The following is a 17,440-nucleotide window of genomic DNA, read 5'->3' as shown; positions in this document are numbered from 1 at the left end:
TAACTGCAAATCATTGGCAACAGGAAAATGTTTGAAGGACAAAAAGATACTTGGGATGCAGTGTAATAGACGGAAGACACTAAGTTCCCACCCTATCTTTGCAGAAAAACCTGTGTAGTCTTGACTTTTTTCGGTTTCTTTAATTGTAAAATAAGAATCAGAATACACTAGCCCAGCTTCCCTCACTAGGTGGTTTCTAAGCACCAAATGCGAAGACGGATGTAAAACATTCTTTGAAAAGTTTAAGATATTATTTAAAGAGAGGCTGTCACTATTACAGATGATTATTTAGTTTAAACATAATTTTGCTAGCTCAGTCCCGTCTGGGCAGAGCGCTGCACAAAGTCACAAAAGATCCTTTCCCCCGGTCCTTGCCCCTAGAATCCAGGTTACTCCCCATGGTGGGGTCCTTCAGAATGGATAGCCACCGGCGAGGACAAAAATAAAACACGCAACTCGGGGTACGAACTTCTGGAAGAACCTGAGTCCCGCAGGTCCCTGAAAATGCAACCCTCAACGGAATCCGTCAGTCCAGCTGCTCTCCTGAGCCTTTCCCGATCCCTCGTCTTAGTTCACAGAGAGAAGGCTGAGGCTGGACTAAAATCCTAGTCCCTAATAGCCATGAAGAATACGGGGGACTACGGTGGCCCGAAAGGGCCAATGGAGATCGGGACACCAGCAGGAGGGCAAATCCGGGGAACATTCTAAAGATGCTCTGAGCGGAGCTTCCGTACCTGCCTGCTCGTATGGTGGCCCGGAAGGTTAGCGATAATGGCAAAAAGCTGGTGTGAGAGGGCGGGGACTGAGAGGGAAATAAAAACGGGGTTAGAAAGCTCGGGCTCTTCCACAAAGCCAGTCGCTGACCTGAAATTGGTCCAGGTGAAGTGCAGGGCCAGTTGGAAGTTGTGGTCCGCCTCGTCCTGGAGGCCGCTCACGCGCCGGATCAGCTCGCGCACATCCCGGTCCTGCTGTTTGTCCAGCCGGCTCCAGGGCGGCGCAGCCCCGGCCATCGGGCCCCACCCCCTGGCTTCGCTGGAATTAACCCAGGGAGAGAATGAAGATCTCTTTATACTCCTTGGGGGAGGGTCTCCAGATTCCGAGGGTCCCGCGGGTTCTGTTTGTGTCTGGCGGGGCTGCTGACAGCTCTCGCGATAATGTCCCCAGCCCGTAGTGCTCGTCTAGTGAGGTAGGGAGTGAACGCGCGTGCGCCAATGATCTCCCCTCGGTGATGGTACTCCGCGAGTCTGGTTCCCTGGGAGAAGTAGTGGAAGACCGGGAGGGGACATTTCCTTAGCTATATATCGGGAAAGAACCTCAGGTACCATCTGTTCCGCGAGTTCTTAACGTAGGCTCCTTGAACTTAAAAAAAAAAAAAAAAATTGATTATTCTGTTTCAATATCGACGATGATGGTGATGGTTTTAAAACATTCTGAAAAGGGATCCGCGACATGCGAAGAGGTTCGAGTTCCCCAATTTAATCTAAATCCTTAATCTTTTTTTTTAATTAAAGCTTTTTATTTACAAAACATATGTATGGGTAATTTTTTCAACAATGACCCTTGCAAAACCTTCTATTCCAAAATTTCTCCTCCTTCCCCTCTCCCCATCCCCTAGATGGCAGATAATCCAATACATGTAAAATATATTAAAATATAGAATCCAATATGTGTATACATATTTATACAGTTATCTTGCTGCACAAGAAAAATCGGTAAATCCCATCTTAAAAGAAGGTGAAAAGTGAATCCTATCTAACCTCCTCCTTTTCATTTATTTTTGAAGCTTCTCTGTATTTTCGAGTAGTGCTTTAAGATAAAAGACAAATAATTTCACAGACAGACCCCCACCACCCCTTGTGAGCCTGCAGGAGGAGCTGTGGAGACACAGACCTCTTTGTTTTGGAAATTTGTTCCCTTAATAGGCCTCCTTGTGGTAATTTTTCTTCTTGAATTTCTGAGGGAGGAAAAGGTAATCTAGTTTTATCCTTTTGAGAAACTAACACAATGCCCTATACAAATAAGTGCAGTTAATGTTGATTTAAAAATATGAGTGTCTTGATTCTAGACATTTTTCTAATTCTGTTTTTTAATGTACAATGGATGTTGAGGCTGTTCTTGCTTTATATATATATATATATATAATAAAAATAAAACAGTGTATAGATACATATATGTATATATACACAAACATATATATTTATACTGTGTGTGTGTTTAAACACACAAATACATATTTGGTGGTGTTCAGTTTTGTCAGACTCTTTGTGAACCTGACTGAGTATGAAACTGTTCCCTTTTGATCTAACACTCTGAAATTCTGTACCCTTTGTTTCCTGGCCTCCTAGGCTCCTTGGAGTTTGTGAGAGAGAGCTTCTCAGGCTGGGCCATTTCTAAGGCAAATCACCTCCCTTGATAGCAGGATCTCCATTCAAATTCAGGCTGAAAAAGCCTTCAAAATAATTTCACTTGGGAAATCCTGGTCTGATTAGCTCAAAGTGCTCCCAGCCTCCCCAATCCCCAAGATCTGCTCATAAAATAGGTTTCTGATGTCTCATTTCTTTGCAGAATGTCCAAAGTAGTATGCTTTGCTTCTTTGGCATAGCTGCCAGGACTCCTGCCCACTGAAAAGACATTCTCTTCTCAATGCCAGCCTCTATTTCCCTAATAGGACTTTTCCACCGAAGTGGGTTGTGATCCCTTTAAGAAACTGCATTTTTTTTAAATTTAATTTTATTTAATAATAACTTTGTATTGACAGAATCCATGCCAGGATAATTTTTACACAGCATTATCCCTTGCAATCACTTATGTTTCGTTTTTTTCCCCTCCCTCCCTCCTCCCCCCACCAAGATGGCAAGCAGTCCTATATATGTTAAATATGTTGCAGTATATCCTAGATACAATACATATTTGCAGAACCGAACAGTTCTCCCGCTGCACAGGGAGAATTGGATTCAGAAGGTAAAAATAACTCGGGAAGAAAATCAAAAATCAAATAGTTCACATTCATTTCCCAGTATTCCTACTTTGGGTGTAGCTGTTTCTGTCCATCATTTATCCAATGAAACTCAGTTAAGTCTCTTTGTCAGAGAAATCCACTTCCATCAGAATACATCCTCATACAATATCGTTGTCGAAGTGTATAATGATCTCCTGGTTCTGCTCATCTCACTTAGCATCAGTCCATGTAGGTCTCTCCAAGCCTCTCTGTATTCATCCTGCTGGTCATTCCTTACAGAGCAATAATATTCCATAACATTCATATACCACAATTTACCCAGCCATTCTCCAATTGATGGGCATCCATTCATTTTCCAGAAGAAACTGCATTTGTTAAGACAACTCTGAGATACTACTACACATCTGTCAGATTGGCTAGAATGACAGGGAAAGATAATGCAGAATGTTGGAGGGGATGTGGGAAAACTGGAACACTGATACATTGTTGGTGGAATTTTGATTACATCCAGCCATTCTGGAGAGCGATTTGGAACTATGCCCAAAAAGTTATCAAACTGTGCATACCCTTTGATCCAGCAGTGTTACTACTGGGCTTATATCCCAAAGAGATCTTAAAGAAAGGAAAGGGACCTGTATGTACAAGAATGTTTGTGGCAGCCCTCTTTGTAGTGGCAAGAAACTAGAAAATGAGTGGATGCCCATCAATTGGAGAATGGTTGAATAAATTGTGGTATATGAATATTATGGAATATTATTGTTCTAAGAAATGACCAGCAGGATGGTTTCAGAAAGGCCTGGAGAGACTTACATGCTGATGCTGAATGAAATGAGCAGGACCAGGAGATCATTATATACTTCAACAGCAATACTGTATGATGATCAGTTCTGATGGACGTAGTCCTTTTCAACAATGAGATGAACCAAATCAGTTCCAATAGAGCAGTAATGAATTGAACCAGCTACATCCAGGGAAAGAACTCTGGGAGATGACTATGAACCACTACATAGAAATCCCAATCCCTTTATTTTTGTCTGCCTGCATTTTTTTTCCTTCACAGGCTAATAGTACACTATTTCACAGTCTGATTCTTTTTGTACAGCAAAATAACTGTTTGGACATGTATATATATGTTGTATCCAAGCCAACTTCTAATGATCTGCTTGGGTTTCCCAGCCCCAACCAAGCAAATTCTAGCCCTTGCTGAAACCTAGCGAGGAGCCAAATTGGAACTCCACTCACAGGCTCCCTTTAGCTAAATCTCTCATTATAAAAAGAGCCAAACTAAAATCCTCTCTTTGCAGAGCTTCCAAATGTGCTAGCTATACCATGCTTCACATCCCAAGGAGCCTCTGCCCACTGAAATACTCTTTTCCAGTGCCATATTTTCTTTACACTCACCTATCTCCTTAACCAGACTTTAACCTTACTTTCAATCCCCATAATAAACTTCTTTTATCAATCTAGGTTTACAGGTCTGTAAATTCCTTTACAGGGAACTTCTTGCACTGCCAGAATGGAGTTCCCCAAAACTCCCTACCCTTGCTCTGAATCCCAAGGGGTACAGGGGAGCCAAACCTACCCTGAACCCTGATTCTGCCACTTGACCTCATTTAACTCTCTGACTACCAGAAACCCTAATTTCATTTGGGTTCACCAAATCTAAATTTCATCACCATTAGGAAGTCAGTCTCTTAGCAAAGCTGACTTCTCATCCAACAATAAACTTCCATTTTTGCCACTTAAAACTCTTCGGGTTTGTGAATTCTTTTACAAAGGACCTGTGCTAACCAAAAGGGGATTCCCACAACTCTCTGCCACTAGAACCCCATTGTTAAGAAAATTTAGTTAAGAGGCTGGATTTGAACTCAGGTCCTCCTGATTTCAGGGTTGGTGCTCTACCCACTGAGCCATCTCCTCCCATTGTAATGGTAAAACCAAAATAGTCTCTCCTCCCCTTCCTTTTCCACTCCTCTGCCTCCACCCACCAAAATCATCATTTCCTATACAACACATCAGGACTTGTACAAAGAGTGGGCGGGGGCCATTCTTTCTCCAAGCTTATATATTAATAGAGTATGGTCCAATTACTATTTAGCCTCATGTGCTTGGGACCTCAGTGCATCAACTCAAGCCTCAGCCCATTACAACATTCTATCTACTAAGACTCTCAGCTGATTATAAACAAGCATATATGTGTATATATGCATATACATATATATGTATTTATATGTAAGTGTATGCATACAAACATTGTTGTGACATAATATTAACATGAATATATTTTTATATGAGATAACTCTCTGGGAAGAAAACAGGTAAGGAATACTGAAGAAAATGTTGGTGATATAAAAAAAGATAAAGCATTAAAAAATGTGTGACCTATTATAAAGAAGAGACTAAAAGTAAAGAAAGGATAAGAACCAGTGTCTAAATGAAGAGAAGAAAGGAGAAATAGTGGTATAGAATCAGATGGCTACAGTTTAGATCACTAGTATTCTTCATATTGTTTTTCTTTCTTCACCTCTTCCTCTGTTGTTGTTATTTAGTTGACTTTGTGACTTCTTTTGGTGTTTTCTTGGCAAAGATATTGGAGTGGTTTGTCATTTCTTTTTATAGATCATTTTATGGATGAAGAAATTGAGGCAAGCAGAGTTAATTGATTTGCCCAGGGTCACATAGCTAGTAAGCATAAGTATCTAAGGTTCAAATCTGAACTCAGGTCCTCCTAACCCGGAGATCAGCACTCTATCCTCTATCCTATCACTAAGCTATTTTCTTCTGGGGTAGGGGCAAAGAAAGGATAATATAAAAGAAGATATGATGGATGTAAAGATTCACCCTTCATTCTCTGGCTTGTGGTACCAAGTTTCAGTAACCTTCTGTCTTAACTTCTATGTCCCCCATTTTCCATTGGGGAGTTCATCCTGAAATCTTATATCTCAGTCCTTCTCAAGGCTTTAAAGTTTGTCTTTTTTCATTCTTCCTGGCCAGGTACAAAGTAGAGTGAACTTTGATAGAAATTCAGAGGATCATTTGAGGTAAGGTTTGTTTAAAGATACCTAAGGGATGGTGGGATACTCTGCCTTATATGTCTTAAGTAAAACTCTAATAGTTTTTTCAGTTAATTCAGTGGCCCCTGGCAATTTAGTCTGCCCTGGAAGGTAGGTATTATTATCTATATTTTATAGGTGGAGTACAAGAGCCTTTATTATGGTTTCAGGGCAGAGAATACTGTGTGTGGTCCTTCACAAGTCAGAGCATAGACTAGTAGAGCTGTGACCATACCTCTCTTTGGATCATGCAATCTTGGGACAACTGAGGGCTTGCAGACACCAGAACTAGCTGTGAAAAAAGCACAAGCAGGAATGAAAGTTTCTTTTGGAGATGGCTATTCTGCTACATACAACTATAGTTTCTTGCCATATATGGTCCTTCTTTCCATTTCAGGTGCCATATCTTTAGATGCTTTTGTTGGGGAGCAGGAATGTGATCCCCAAAATATATTGGGGTTTCAAACTGGTGCCATGAGATGGCTTAAAGGAATTTATAGCCTTAGATCATCTCCAAATCAAGAGGCAAGGATTTTGTTATTATGCTAATGGCAGGTTTAATTCCCAAAAAGGAATTAGCAATTTACAAGGGGAAAGACATGAGCTAAATTTCTCTAGGGAAACTTGTCATCAATAAAGGGGTAGATGTGATAAGGCAAGCAAAGTTCCTAGAGAACTTGTTGCCATAAGGTGGGCTAAATTGCAAAGAAGTGGGGTACCAATAGGTTCTTTTATAGACAAAAAAATAATCTTCTATGTTAACATCATAACTTGTCCTTCTGATTGAATACAGTAATTGTGGGGTCATGATAATTTTGTCCATGTTAAGTGACAAGGAATTCAACAAGGATTCACAGCAATAAAGACCCACTCAAGGATAACAGAAGCCCACTTAAGGACAAGATAATGTTCCTCCCTACTTCCCTTAGGGAGTAGTTGTGGAAATTCAACTAGGGGCCATTGTAGCAAAGGCCTACTTAAATTCAACAAAAGTCTTCTCCAGTCGAGGTCCCTCCTTATGGCCCACATAGATACTAGGATGTTAGCAGGGACTTGGTCTTTTGCTGAGGTTTTGTTTATACCATCATTATCTATAGGAATATAATTTTGGTTCCTTATATTGAGGTTCAGAATGGGACCCCCAAAGTTTGAGGTCACAGACTAGTGTAGTGAGGTATCTCAAAAGAATTTGCAGGCTTGAACCCATTTCCTGGGCAAGGGGCAAAGTTTTATTGTAATTGTAATGACAAATGAAGGGGACTAAATTCCAGAGGAGATTAGCAAACTGCTAAGAGAGAAGCTTTCTATCACTGACATGCTAATTTTGTGGTCCAGGGGTAGGGCCTAGGCCAGGGAGTGGTCTCTAGAATTTGGTTCTCACTGACCAACAGATTATCACTATTATCTCAGGACTGGGACTCCTGAGGCCAGAAGCTATTTAATAGTCAACAATGAAATGAAGAGTGGGCTATTCAGAATCTGACAGTTTGGGAGTGTGGGAAGGCCCTGAGGCAGGCTCCAAAGCCAGAAGGTTTAGGATTACTGATTTATTGTTAGAACAAAAGCCTCCCTAAAATCAGAGGACCTCAAAATCATTGCTGTCTCCCCTAGAAACTATATAACATCACAGACATTAAGAGAACAATTTATAACTATGTTCAAAGGACTATAAAACTATGCCTACCCTTTGACCCAGCAGTGCCACAACTGGGTCTGTATTCCAAAGAAATCAAAAGCAGAGAGAAAAGGACACACAGGTGCAAAAAATGTTTGCATCAGCTCTTTTTGTGGTAGCAAAGAATTGGAAAATGAATAGATGCCCATCAATTGGGAATAGTTGAATAAGTTTCAGCATCTGAAAATAGTGGAATATTATTGTTCTAAAAAAATGATAAACAGTTTGATTTTAGAAAGGCCTAGAAAGATTTACATGAATTAAGGCTGAGCAAAACAAACAGAATCAGGACAACATTGTATACAGCGACAGCAAGACTATGTGATAGTGAACTCTGACTGACTTGCTTCTTCTCAGGAGTTCAGTGGTCCAAGGCAATCCCAATAAACTTTGGATGAAAACACCATCCAAATTGGAGACTGATAGTAAATCAACACATACTATGTTCAGTATCTTTTTTTCTTTTTTGTTTTTTTCTCTGATGGTTTTTCCTTTTTGTTCTGATTTTTCTCTTACAACATGATTCATAAGAAAATATGTTTTAAAAAAAACTGTACATGTATAATTAACCAAAAAAATTAGTTTTTACATATGTGTGGGACAGTAGTGACCACTAACACAATCAGGAGTTTGAGTATAAATGCAGGAAAAAGTTTATTTCTTTCTCTTGGGAAAGGGTGCCCAATCTCTGAAACTCAAAATATGCCCATCCAAATGCCCATCCAAAACTGGGGGAAATAATTTTTTAAAATTATTTCCCTTCTAATTTGAACTACATTTATTTCACTAGTACAAAACTTTTTTTAAAATTGAAAAAAAAATTTAAATTGATACACATATATAACTTATCAAATTGCTTACCATCTTAGGGAAAGAATAAGAAAATATGGAAATGAAAATCTTTTTTCAAAAAATTGGCTTTATGTGTGATATAAATTGTCTCCCCTTTAATCTGTGGGGGGAGATTATGAAAGGAATCTTTGGAGGAAGGGTGATTCAGGGTCTCAAACCTCCAGACCTCTGGGAGGGGCACATCCTCCTATCCATAAGCAAACTCTCAAGATAAGTAATCTCATTTAATTTTGAATTGAATTGAATTGAAAATCAGTCTCAGGTTCATCTGGATATTGGCCCCTGGCTGGGGGCCAAAGATCAAAGCAGCCCCAATATATTTTATGCTATATGTCCAGACATTTGAAAAATTATCCTAACAGGATTCTTTGCCCACTAAGAAAGCTGTCTTCTTAGTGCAAATAAATCCCCTTTTGCCACAAACTTCGGGTTTGCGAATTCTGTCACAAAAAATCTACGACCGGAGGGGATCTCTTACCCTTAATTCTCATACCTCAACACATGTAATTGGAAAAAAATAAAATACTATTAAAATATTTTTTAAATTTATTTAATCAAAATTGTCTTTTCAGTCCTGTGATCTTGTCCATTCTTTTATCAAGAACTCTTCTTCTATCTATAATTGTGAAATATCTCTCCTCAGATTTGTTTATGGTGTTATGTTATTTGGGTCGAAGTCCTCCAAAGTATGTCCTCCAATAGGTTTCTTACAACTTTCAGAATTGTATGAAATGTGCTTAGCATTCTCTCAGCTAGTTAAGAGTCACATTTTCTTTTGCTTCTGCAGCATGACATTTACAGGACCTGTGCCTCAAAAAAATTTGTAGAGACTTGGCAGAAGGGGGAATAAGTATAATTCCTCGATGTATATGGGAGGTATATTCCAAGTTATTTTATATGTTCTATACTTACTTTGTATAAAATCTTGGAATACTTGTATGAATTGATGCAGCAATAAGAAAAATTTATACACTGACTATAGCATTGTAAAGAAAAATATCCTTAAAAGAATTAAGGACCCAAATCATGAAAACCAAGACTTGGGAAGCAATGATGAAACATGATCTCTACCCTTCATTAGGGAAATGATGATCTAGAGCTGGATACATATCCAATGACCAGATTTGCTTTTCTAGGCTATACTTAATTTTTTTTTTTTTTTTACAAGGGAAGGGTTTTTTTTGGCAAAGGGTGGATTGTCCAATATTCTGGGGAACAGAAAGGGAGATTAATAACAGTGATTTTTTTAAAAAGAAAAAAGAATGATACTAGAATCAAGGAAGAATTTGTATTAAATGCACAGAAGAAAATTGAAGGAAGTTCAAAAGGAATCATATAAGTAGAACTTTATTTTTGAACTAATACACTGAATTTATTATGCATAAAATCCTGTTTGTAAAAATCAGAATAATAATAAAAATTTTATAAAAACCTGATATCCTGGAAGTACCTACTAGAGAAATAAAAAAGAATAGAGCTTTGGATTGGAATTTGAAATCTAGATAGATGCTTTTCTGTGATTTTGTCATTTTGGGTAATATAAAATGGATTTATGCTTTCAAATTAAGTCATTTAATCAGATGAAGCAGCTTGATTTTCATTAAGTATCCAATTAAAATAATACATTAAACTTCTTTAGCTTTGCTTTTTTAATCAGAGAAATAGATCCTAAGACAGAAAAATAATCTACATTGCACAAGTGGGACTTGATTAACAAATTAAAATTTTATGTCAAGTAGCATATTCATTCATTCAACAAATATTTATTAACTTCTTACTGTGTGTAAAGCACTCTGACATAGTTTAGTTAACACCCAATCCCTGTTCTCATGAAATTTATAAGCCAGCGAGGGAAACCTTATAGATATATAATAGATATATAGATAGATATATAGATATATAGATAGATAATATAATAGTATTATAGATATATAATACTATTACTATACAGTACTATACAGTAATACATGATAAATGTTAGAGAAGACAAAATATTATGAGATCCAAAGAAGAAGAGAACAGGGAAAGTTTCATGAGAGATAGAATCTAAATTTAATTTTAAAAGGTGAGTGATAATTCATCAAATAATAAGAAATAAGGGCATTCCAGGGATAGGAATCATCATGAACTGACAGCGAGTTGTGGGGAAGTGGCAAGTCTAGGGGCAGGGATTAGTCTTGATTGACTGGAGAATAAAGTGTATTCTATATGTGAAAAATATGAGATACTAGATTGTAGAGGATTTTAAATGGTAGGAACTGTATTTTAGTAGGTTACCACTACTATAATTGGGACTTACCAAAGATTTTGAGTAAAAAGATGATGAAATAACCAGATCTGTGCAAAAGACAGGATGGAACATAAAAATACCTATAAAGTATTTAATATATATGAAGTCTTATGCTAAGCACAGGGAACAAATAGAAAAACAAGACAATCAGTTCTTGCTCTTAAGAAGCTCATGTTCAAATAAGAATAGATAATACATTTTGGAGGGTTCAACTATAAGAATAGCACTAAGGCCTAAGATTTTACCATCTTGCCCGAAGGAATTGTTAATTCTCTACTCATCCAAGTCATATGTAAGCAGCCTTGTCTTTGACCAAAAATTATTAAGCCCTTTAGGTTATAGTGTGACAAAGCTTGACTCGTGTTCAGTAGAAGTGAAGGTATGAGTGAAAGTATGAAGTAGGAGTGAAGGTATTCATTACCTTGTGTAAATAAAGCAATAGCTGCTAGGGCTGGGAAGGGGAGAAGATCTCTAGTTAATCATATTGATAAATTAGAAGAAGGCATAATTAGGGTCAGGAAAACCTGATAGGAGATTATTGGAGTAGTTTAGATGGGGCCTATACTATGATGGTGCTAGTGAGAATAGAGAAAAGGAGATAAACACAAAAGATGTATCTTATGTAGGACTGATACGAGGAATAGGGAAAGGGAGCAGTCAAAGAGCTTGAAAATTTAAAAATGTGAAATATGTAGTAAAAGGTATAGACAGAAATAGTGAATCAGAAGGAAAACAGGTTTAGGAAGAAAGATAAATTCAGTTTCCAAAATATTCTATACTGATGGGACATTATGGTACAAATTTTTAAAATATATAATAGCTTTTTATTTTTCCAAATACATGCACAGATAGTTTTTAACATTCATATGGTGCAAACATCTTGAAGACAGTAGGAACTATATTCCAGTCATGAAGCCCTGCTATGAATCAAACTTGCCTCATTGTTGCTGTTACCCCTTATTGGTGCAAATGTACCTCACTACTCAGTTAACTTTCTAACCCCACCTTTGTATATTAAGGTTTAGCCTTTCTGCTTTGGATCTCCTTCTACAGGACACCCTGGCACATATGTCTAATTTCCCTGGAATAAATGGAATAAACAATGCTTCTTGCTTTTAATCTCAGTTAGCTATTTGGTTTTATCTTGTTTTTCAGAGTTTAACCTTTGTGAGCTCTTTGGTAATTTCAGAATTAACAATTTTTGCACAACTTCTGTGACTCTTTGGTCATTAATTTTCTGGTTTTGACACACTCTAAGATCCTGATTCAGTAGCACTGTGTCTTGAGATACTATAGAGAACCCTGAAAATCCAATGCTCCAAATTAGTAGCAGTCAGGTCACCCAAATCAAAACTAAATTGGTCTGAGCCACAGTTCCTGAACTAAACTGAAGAAGGCACACATAGTATAAAGAATTATTATAAATTAGATGTTGCCCTCCAAAAGAGCTCGGATTATAATGTTTTAAAAGATGAGATAGGGGCATTAAAGAATAATGTTCCACAAGGATACGATTTACACAAGAACTACAACACTGTAAAAAAAAAAAAAAAACACACACACAAAAAAAAACAGTGTTGAAAGACTTAAGATCTCTGTTCAAAGCAATTACTAATCATATTTCCAGAAGGTCTGTGATGAAGCATTTTATCTGTTTCATCACAGCAAAGTGATGAATTCAAGATATAGAAAAAAAACCATTCTTTTTTTAAAGTTTGGCGATTGATTTTTAGTCATCACTACTCCTAAAATTGTTCTCTAAGTTCACTCATAACCTAATTAACAAGCTCAATGACTTTCCCCCCACTAGTTTTCATCCTCTTTGACCTCTCCATACCCTTTTATTCATACTCTATCCACTGTGCCATCTAGCTCCCTCCATGTATAATCATTTTAAACTAATTTAACCTAATATTTCCATGTTAGCATATTGTGAAAGAAAAATCAGAACAGCAGGGGAAACTCATGAGAAAGAAAAAGAAAAAAAAAAAGTGAACATACTATGCTTTGATATACATTCAATCTTTATAGTTCTGTCTCTGGATGTGGATAGCATTTTCCACCCCAAGTCAATTGGAATTGTCTTGGATCACCACATTGCTGGGAAGAGCTAAGTCTATCATAGTTGATCATCTCATAATCTTCTTTTTACTATATACAATCTTCTCCTAGTTCTGCTCACTTCATTCAGCATTCATGTAAGTCTTTGAAGGCTTTTCTGAAATCAGCCTGCTCATCATTTCTTATAGAGCAATAATATTCCATTACATTAACATACATTAATTTATTCAGCCATTCCCTAATTAATGAGAATCCACTCAATTTACAATTCCTTGTTACATAAAAAGAGCTGCTATAAACAGTTTTGCACATGTGGAATTCTCACCCTTTTACAGATACTCAATTTATTATATAGGTATTGGGTATGGTAAAGTCTTTATCTCAGAAAATGCACAAGATACCAAAGACTCAGAGGAGTCTAAAAAAATAGAGAAGCATGAAGTACCAAAATAATCCACAAGACTCACTAAGATCACCTTTTTTCAAAGGTAACAACATGTTTTTTGAACAAACAATTGTCAAGTCTCAGCTATGCTATCTGAGCAAACCATAGTAAAAGGAAGCTTAACAAGGTCAAGATCTTGTCTCCACTGTCTTATGAATTTGGCATTTCAGCTTCAGAGTAATTCTCTTTTATCAGGTTTCACTAAGAGTGAATTCACTATTGTTAAGGAAAATTGCCTCTTTGTAATAGACACTGCCTATTGATCAAATGATCAAACTCAGGAACTCTCAAATTTGGGATTGAAGATAAGGTGACTCCTAAGTCTAGAGAAGTCCACTTTAGTCTCTTAGGCCACATGCAAGCAAATGTCCACTGATAACATATGCTTCTACAGGAACTCCATCAATGTTCCAATTGCTACTGAAAGACCATTCTCAGGAACTTTAGTTTTTAAACTATTCTCTGGAAAAAAAAGAAATAAGGCAAAAGACTTAAGAAGCTGAAAATCCAGAAACTGAGGGCACCTATGTAAGCACAAAAGGATCACCATGTATTTCTCTCGCAGATTGCCATTTTCTATTAGAAATATCTTTCCCTTTTTCTCTTGCTGTACTCCAAGTTGGAAGGACAAGAATGAGAGGGAGAGAAAAGCACATAAAAAGGTCAGAACTGTTTCATAGCTCATTTTTAAACAAAGTATGGTGAAAGGACTGCTCAATCAACAAAAGTCCTTTATCCCTTGACTCCCAGTCATCAAAGATCTTGGAGGCAGTCCTAAACTTCCAATGTCCTCTCAGCAATGTGCCAGGGCATATTTTTATTTCTATGGAAGGTCTTTTCCTCCCTCCTTTTAAATATTCATTAAAAAAAATTTCAATTCCACATTCTCTCCTTCCCTCCCAATACTTTCCCATCCTCTGAGAAGATAAACGATATGTATACATGTGAAGTCATATAAAATATATTTTTGCATTAGTCAATGTTGCCCAAAAAAAAGAGGCAAAAAAAAAAATCAAGAAAGTGAAAATAAATATGCTTCAATCTGTGCTTCAGAGTTCATCCTCTGGAAGTGGATAACATTTTTCATCATGAGCAAAATTATCCTTTCAACTTATTAAATTGATCAGGCATTTACCTGGTCAATCGCTTTACATCTTTCCCTAAGAACTTAGATAAAAAGGAGAGAAATAGAATGACAACTGGAAAGGGTGGCAGGGGAAGGTTTTTATGATTGGGAAGACCTGGGCTTCTTGTAGGGGAATGGAAAGAAGTTTGAAATACATTTGATGAAATATTAAGAAATCTTGTATGAATTGTACCTAACATTTCCTATATATGAAGTATTCTGAATTTTAAACAACTTTCTGAATTTGCTTTTTCAATGAACCTCTTTTGAAAGAAAATTGCTGCTAACATTTTGTCCTTTAAACATCATTTAGGGTTTTACTTTGCCTTCTTATTACTGGTTCATTAATGTACATCATCATTATGATGTATTTCTAAAACATCTGTCTCTCATATAATCATTTTATTAGAAAAACCTCAACAAATATGAAAATGACTCAGATTATTTCCCCTAACATTCCTTTTTGTAGTCTATAGCTTTTTCATGCTGATGGAAAGTGACCTTTTCATTTAAAAATCTGCCAACTTTAGTGAGGCATGCAAAAGACAAAGGAGACACCCTTTACAAAGATGGTAACAAGAAAGAATAAATGTTTAACTAGGCAGCAGTATTTTAAATTATATAACTGTGTAGTTTTCATATACACACCACTAGAGGCCATCATACACCTTTATAAATAAGGCACATACCTTCTAACATTACTGTCTAGGCCTGTAATGTTTCCCAAATGACACAATAGTGACTTCAGCCATTCAAAACATTAATTTTTCTTTTCTTGTTTATTAAGAATATGTTGCCATTACTTTTCTCATTCATCTTACAATTAGCAAAGAGGAAGCCGTTGACACTATTGCCTCAATGTATTAATTACTTCCAAGAAAATATTGAGTTATATATGCATCTTCTTGAGTTCATTTCCATTGATCAAACTGCATCACTGTCTAATATTGACCTATTTGACTAGCCTAAGGTGGTGGATCTTCAGTAGTGTGGATGCTATGAAGGGAGAAGCTGCAGCAATTGCAAGTTGCCAGGTCATCTCTTCATGAGGGTTACTTTCCTGGAGTGGGCTTACTGTAGGATTGATGGGGGTGGGGAGGTATAGGTATTTTGGGGGAAATAATGTCTGAGTTTAATTTTCAGGGCTTTTGGACTAGTAAGTTTGTTGCTAGATGTTGGTAGGCCATTAATGTTGCTGGTGGTGGGAATGAGGAATCTCCACAAGATTGCTTCCCTAAATAATGACTGTAAGGGCCATGCTAGAAACAAAGCCAATGGTCTGTGGGCAGGAAGATGCTGCTACTTCCTGGGGGTCTTAGGCTTAGCTACTTCTTCAACTGCAGCTAGTGCTAAAGTAAATATACACAGTCTTTTTGAGTTTTTCTGCGACAGACAATCTATCCATTTCATACCCCTTGACATTTTCTTTTTTAGGTAAAACAGTTGGAAACAGGTGCTATGGTCGTTAGCCTCATATAGTAAGAGACCACTGGACCAGAAGTTATAGAACTGAGTATAAGTACTGGATCTGTCACTAATAGCTGCATGGCCTCTCTGGGCTTCAGTTTCTTCATCTATAAATTGAAGGAATTGGATTAGAGGAGTGATAGGGTTTTTTCTAACTCTAATAGATTGTGATGCTACACAAAAGTCTGAAGTTAGATTGATGCACAGAAAAAAATTCTGCACACAGATTCTGCAGGTTGTTTTGTTCTAGGAGATGGAGCAAGTAGTGGGCCTTTCTCTTAAGTGGAGGAAAGGATTGTTGAGTCGGGAGTGAAGAGATGATGCTGAATTTTGGTCTACTAATGACAAAAACAGCAATGAGACCCTATTTCTGCTATTCTCCAGTCTCAGTCTTTAAAACCTCCAACTATCTTCATGGATGCTATCTTGCTCTGTCCCCTATCTTTCATTGAGCACTTTAGCTCCCACCCTGGGACCTGCACTCCTCACTGATGAATTTAACATGTCTAAAAACCCCCAGAGTCACCACAATACTTTCTGGCCATCTTCATGTCATACATTAAGTATTTTTTTCCTCAATCACTCAGATCTCCTCTTTCTCCTGGAACTTTTCACCACCAGCTCTGGGAACATAAATCAACAATATTCTTCCTGTCAACCAATTGCTTTATGATTCAACTCACTGTCCTTGTTTCTAAATCAAAACACATAGCTTTAGTCATCATTCCCCTATATTTGTCATATTCCCCTATTTGAAAAAAGCTCTTTAAGAGCAGGGAACATCCTACTTTTTGTATTTATACTATTGGCCTTAACACAGAACTTGGAACTTAATAAATGCCTAATGAATGCTTTTTAATTTATTCATTCATTCATCTTTATTTCTTCACTATTCCTTATTCTCCACCACATCCAATTAATTATCAAGTCTTGTTAATTCTACTTCCAAAACATCTCTTGCATCCAACACTTTCTATATTGCTCCTTCCACAGGACTTCTCTTGATACTCCAAGTTGTTAACATTGTTTAAAGTCCAAGTTATTTTATTTTCATGTATTTACTTATATGTGTATGTGTAAGATCCTAGAATGCTGGGACTATTTGATTTTTTTCTTCCTAGCTCCAGCATCTCATATAGAACCTTTTATATAACAGGCTTTTACTTAATTTTTGTCAAACCGAATTGAAATAATTAAGAAGAGTGGTTGATAGGAGTGTACAGTAAAAAAAAAGTTGCAGAGGCTTACCTTTCTTTTCTCTCTTTTAAAGGGAAGCAAATTAGACAAAATGTTGCACACTAAATTTATTTAAAAAACAAACAAACCTGGAAATAGAATCAATCTTTTAAGCTCTTATATTCCCTGGGAAAAAGTTATGAATTCTGGGATCACTGCAATTGTATGCATACCACACATTCCAGCATCATCTAGATGGATGAACAGAGAGGAAATGGGTTATTAAAAAGAATTTCTCAGAGGGATTTGTTGTTGAACCATAGGAATCATGACTAT

The 17,440-nt window shown here is 37.0% G+C and overlaps 1 protein-coding gene across 2 annotated transcripts in view; it reads right to left on the bottom strand.

Moving 5' to 3' along the window:
- The window catches only part of TUBGCP5 (tubulin gamma complex associated protein 5), a 48,168-nt gene extending 46,607 nt beyond the window's left edge, over window positions 1–1,561 (bottom strand). The window contains exon 1 of one of the 2 annotated variants that reach the window (XM_051984630.1): window positions 865–1,561. In XM_051984630.1, the coding sequence (XP_051840590.1) occupies window positions 865–1,010 (146 nt within the window). In that variant the 5' untranslated portion in view covers window positions 1,011–1,561. The remainder of the gene's footprint in view (window positions 1–864) is intronic. The other variant, XM_051984629.1, reaches the window with a different exon arrangement.
- Between the last annotated feature and the right edge of the window lie 15,879 nt (window positions 1,562–17,440).

This window comes from Antechinus flavipes, chromosome 3 (genome assembly GCF_016432865.1).
Source record: "Antechinus flavipes isolate AdamAnt ecotype Samford, QLD, Australia chromosome 3, AdamAnt_v2, whole genome shotgun sequence".
NCBI lineage: Eukaryota > Metazoa > Chordata > Mammalia > Dasyuromorphia > Dasyuridae > Antechinus > Antechinus flavipes.
This window is presented reverse-complemented; position numbering and strand designations above follow the sequence as displayed.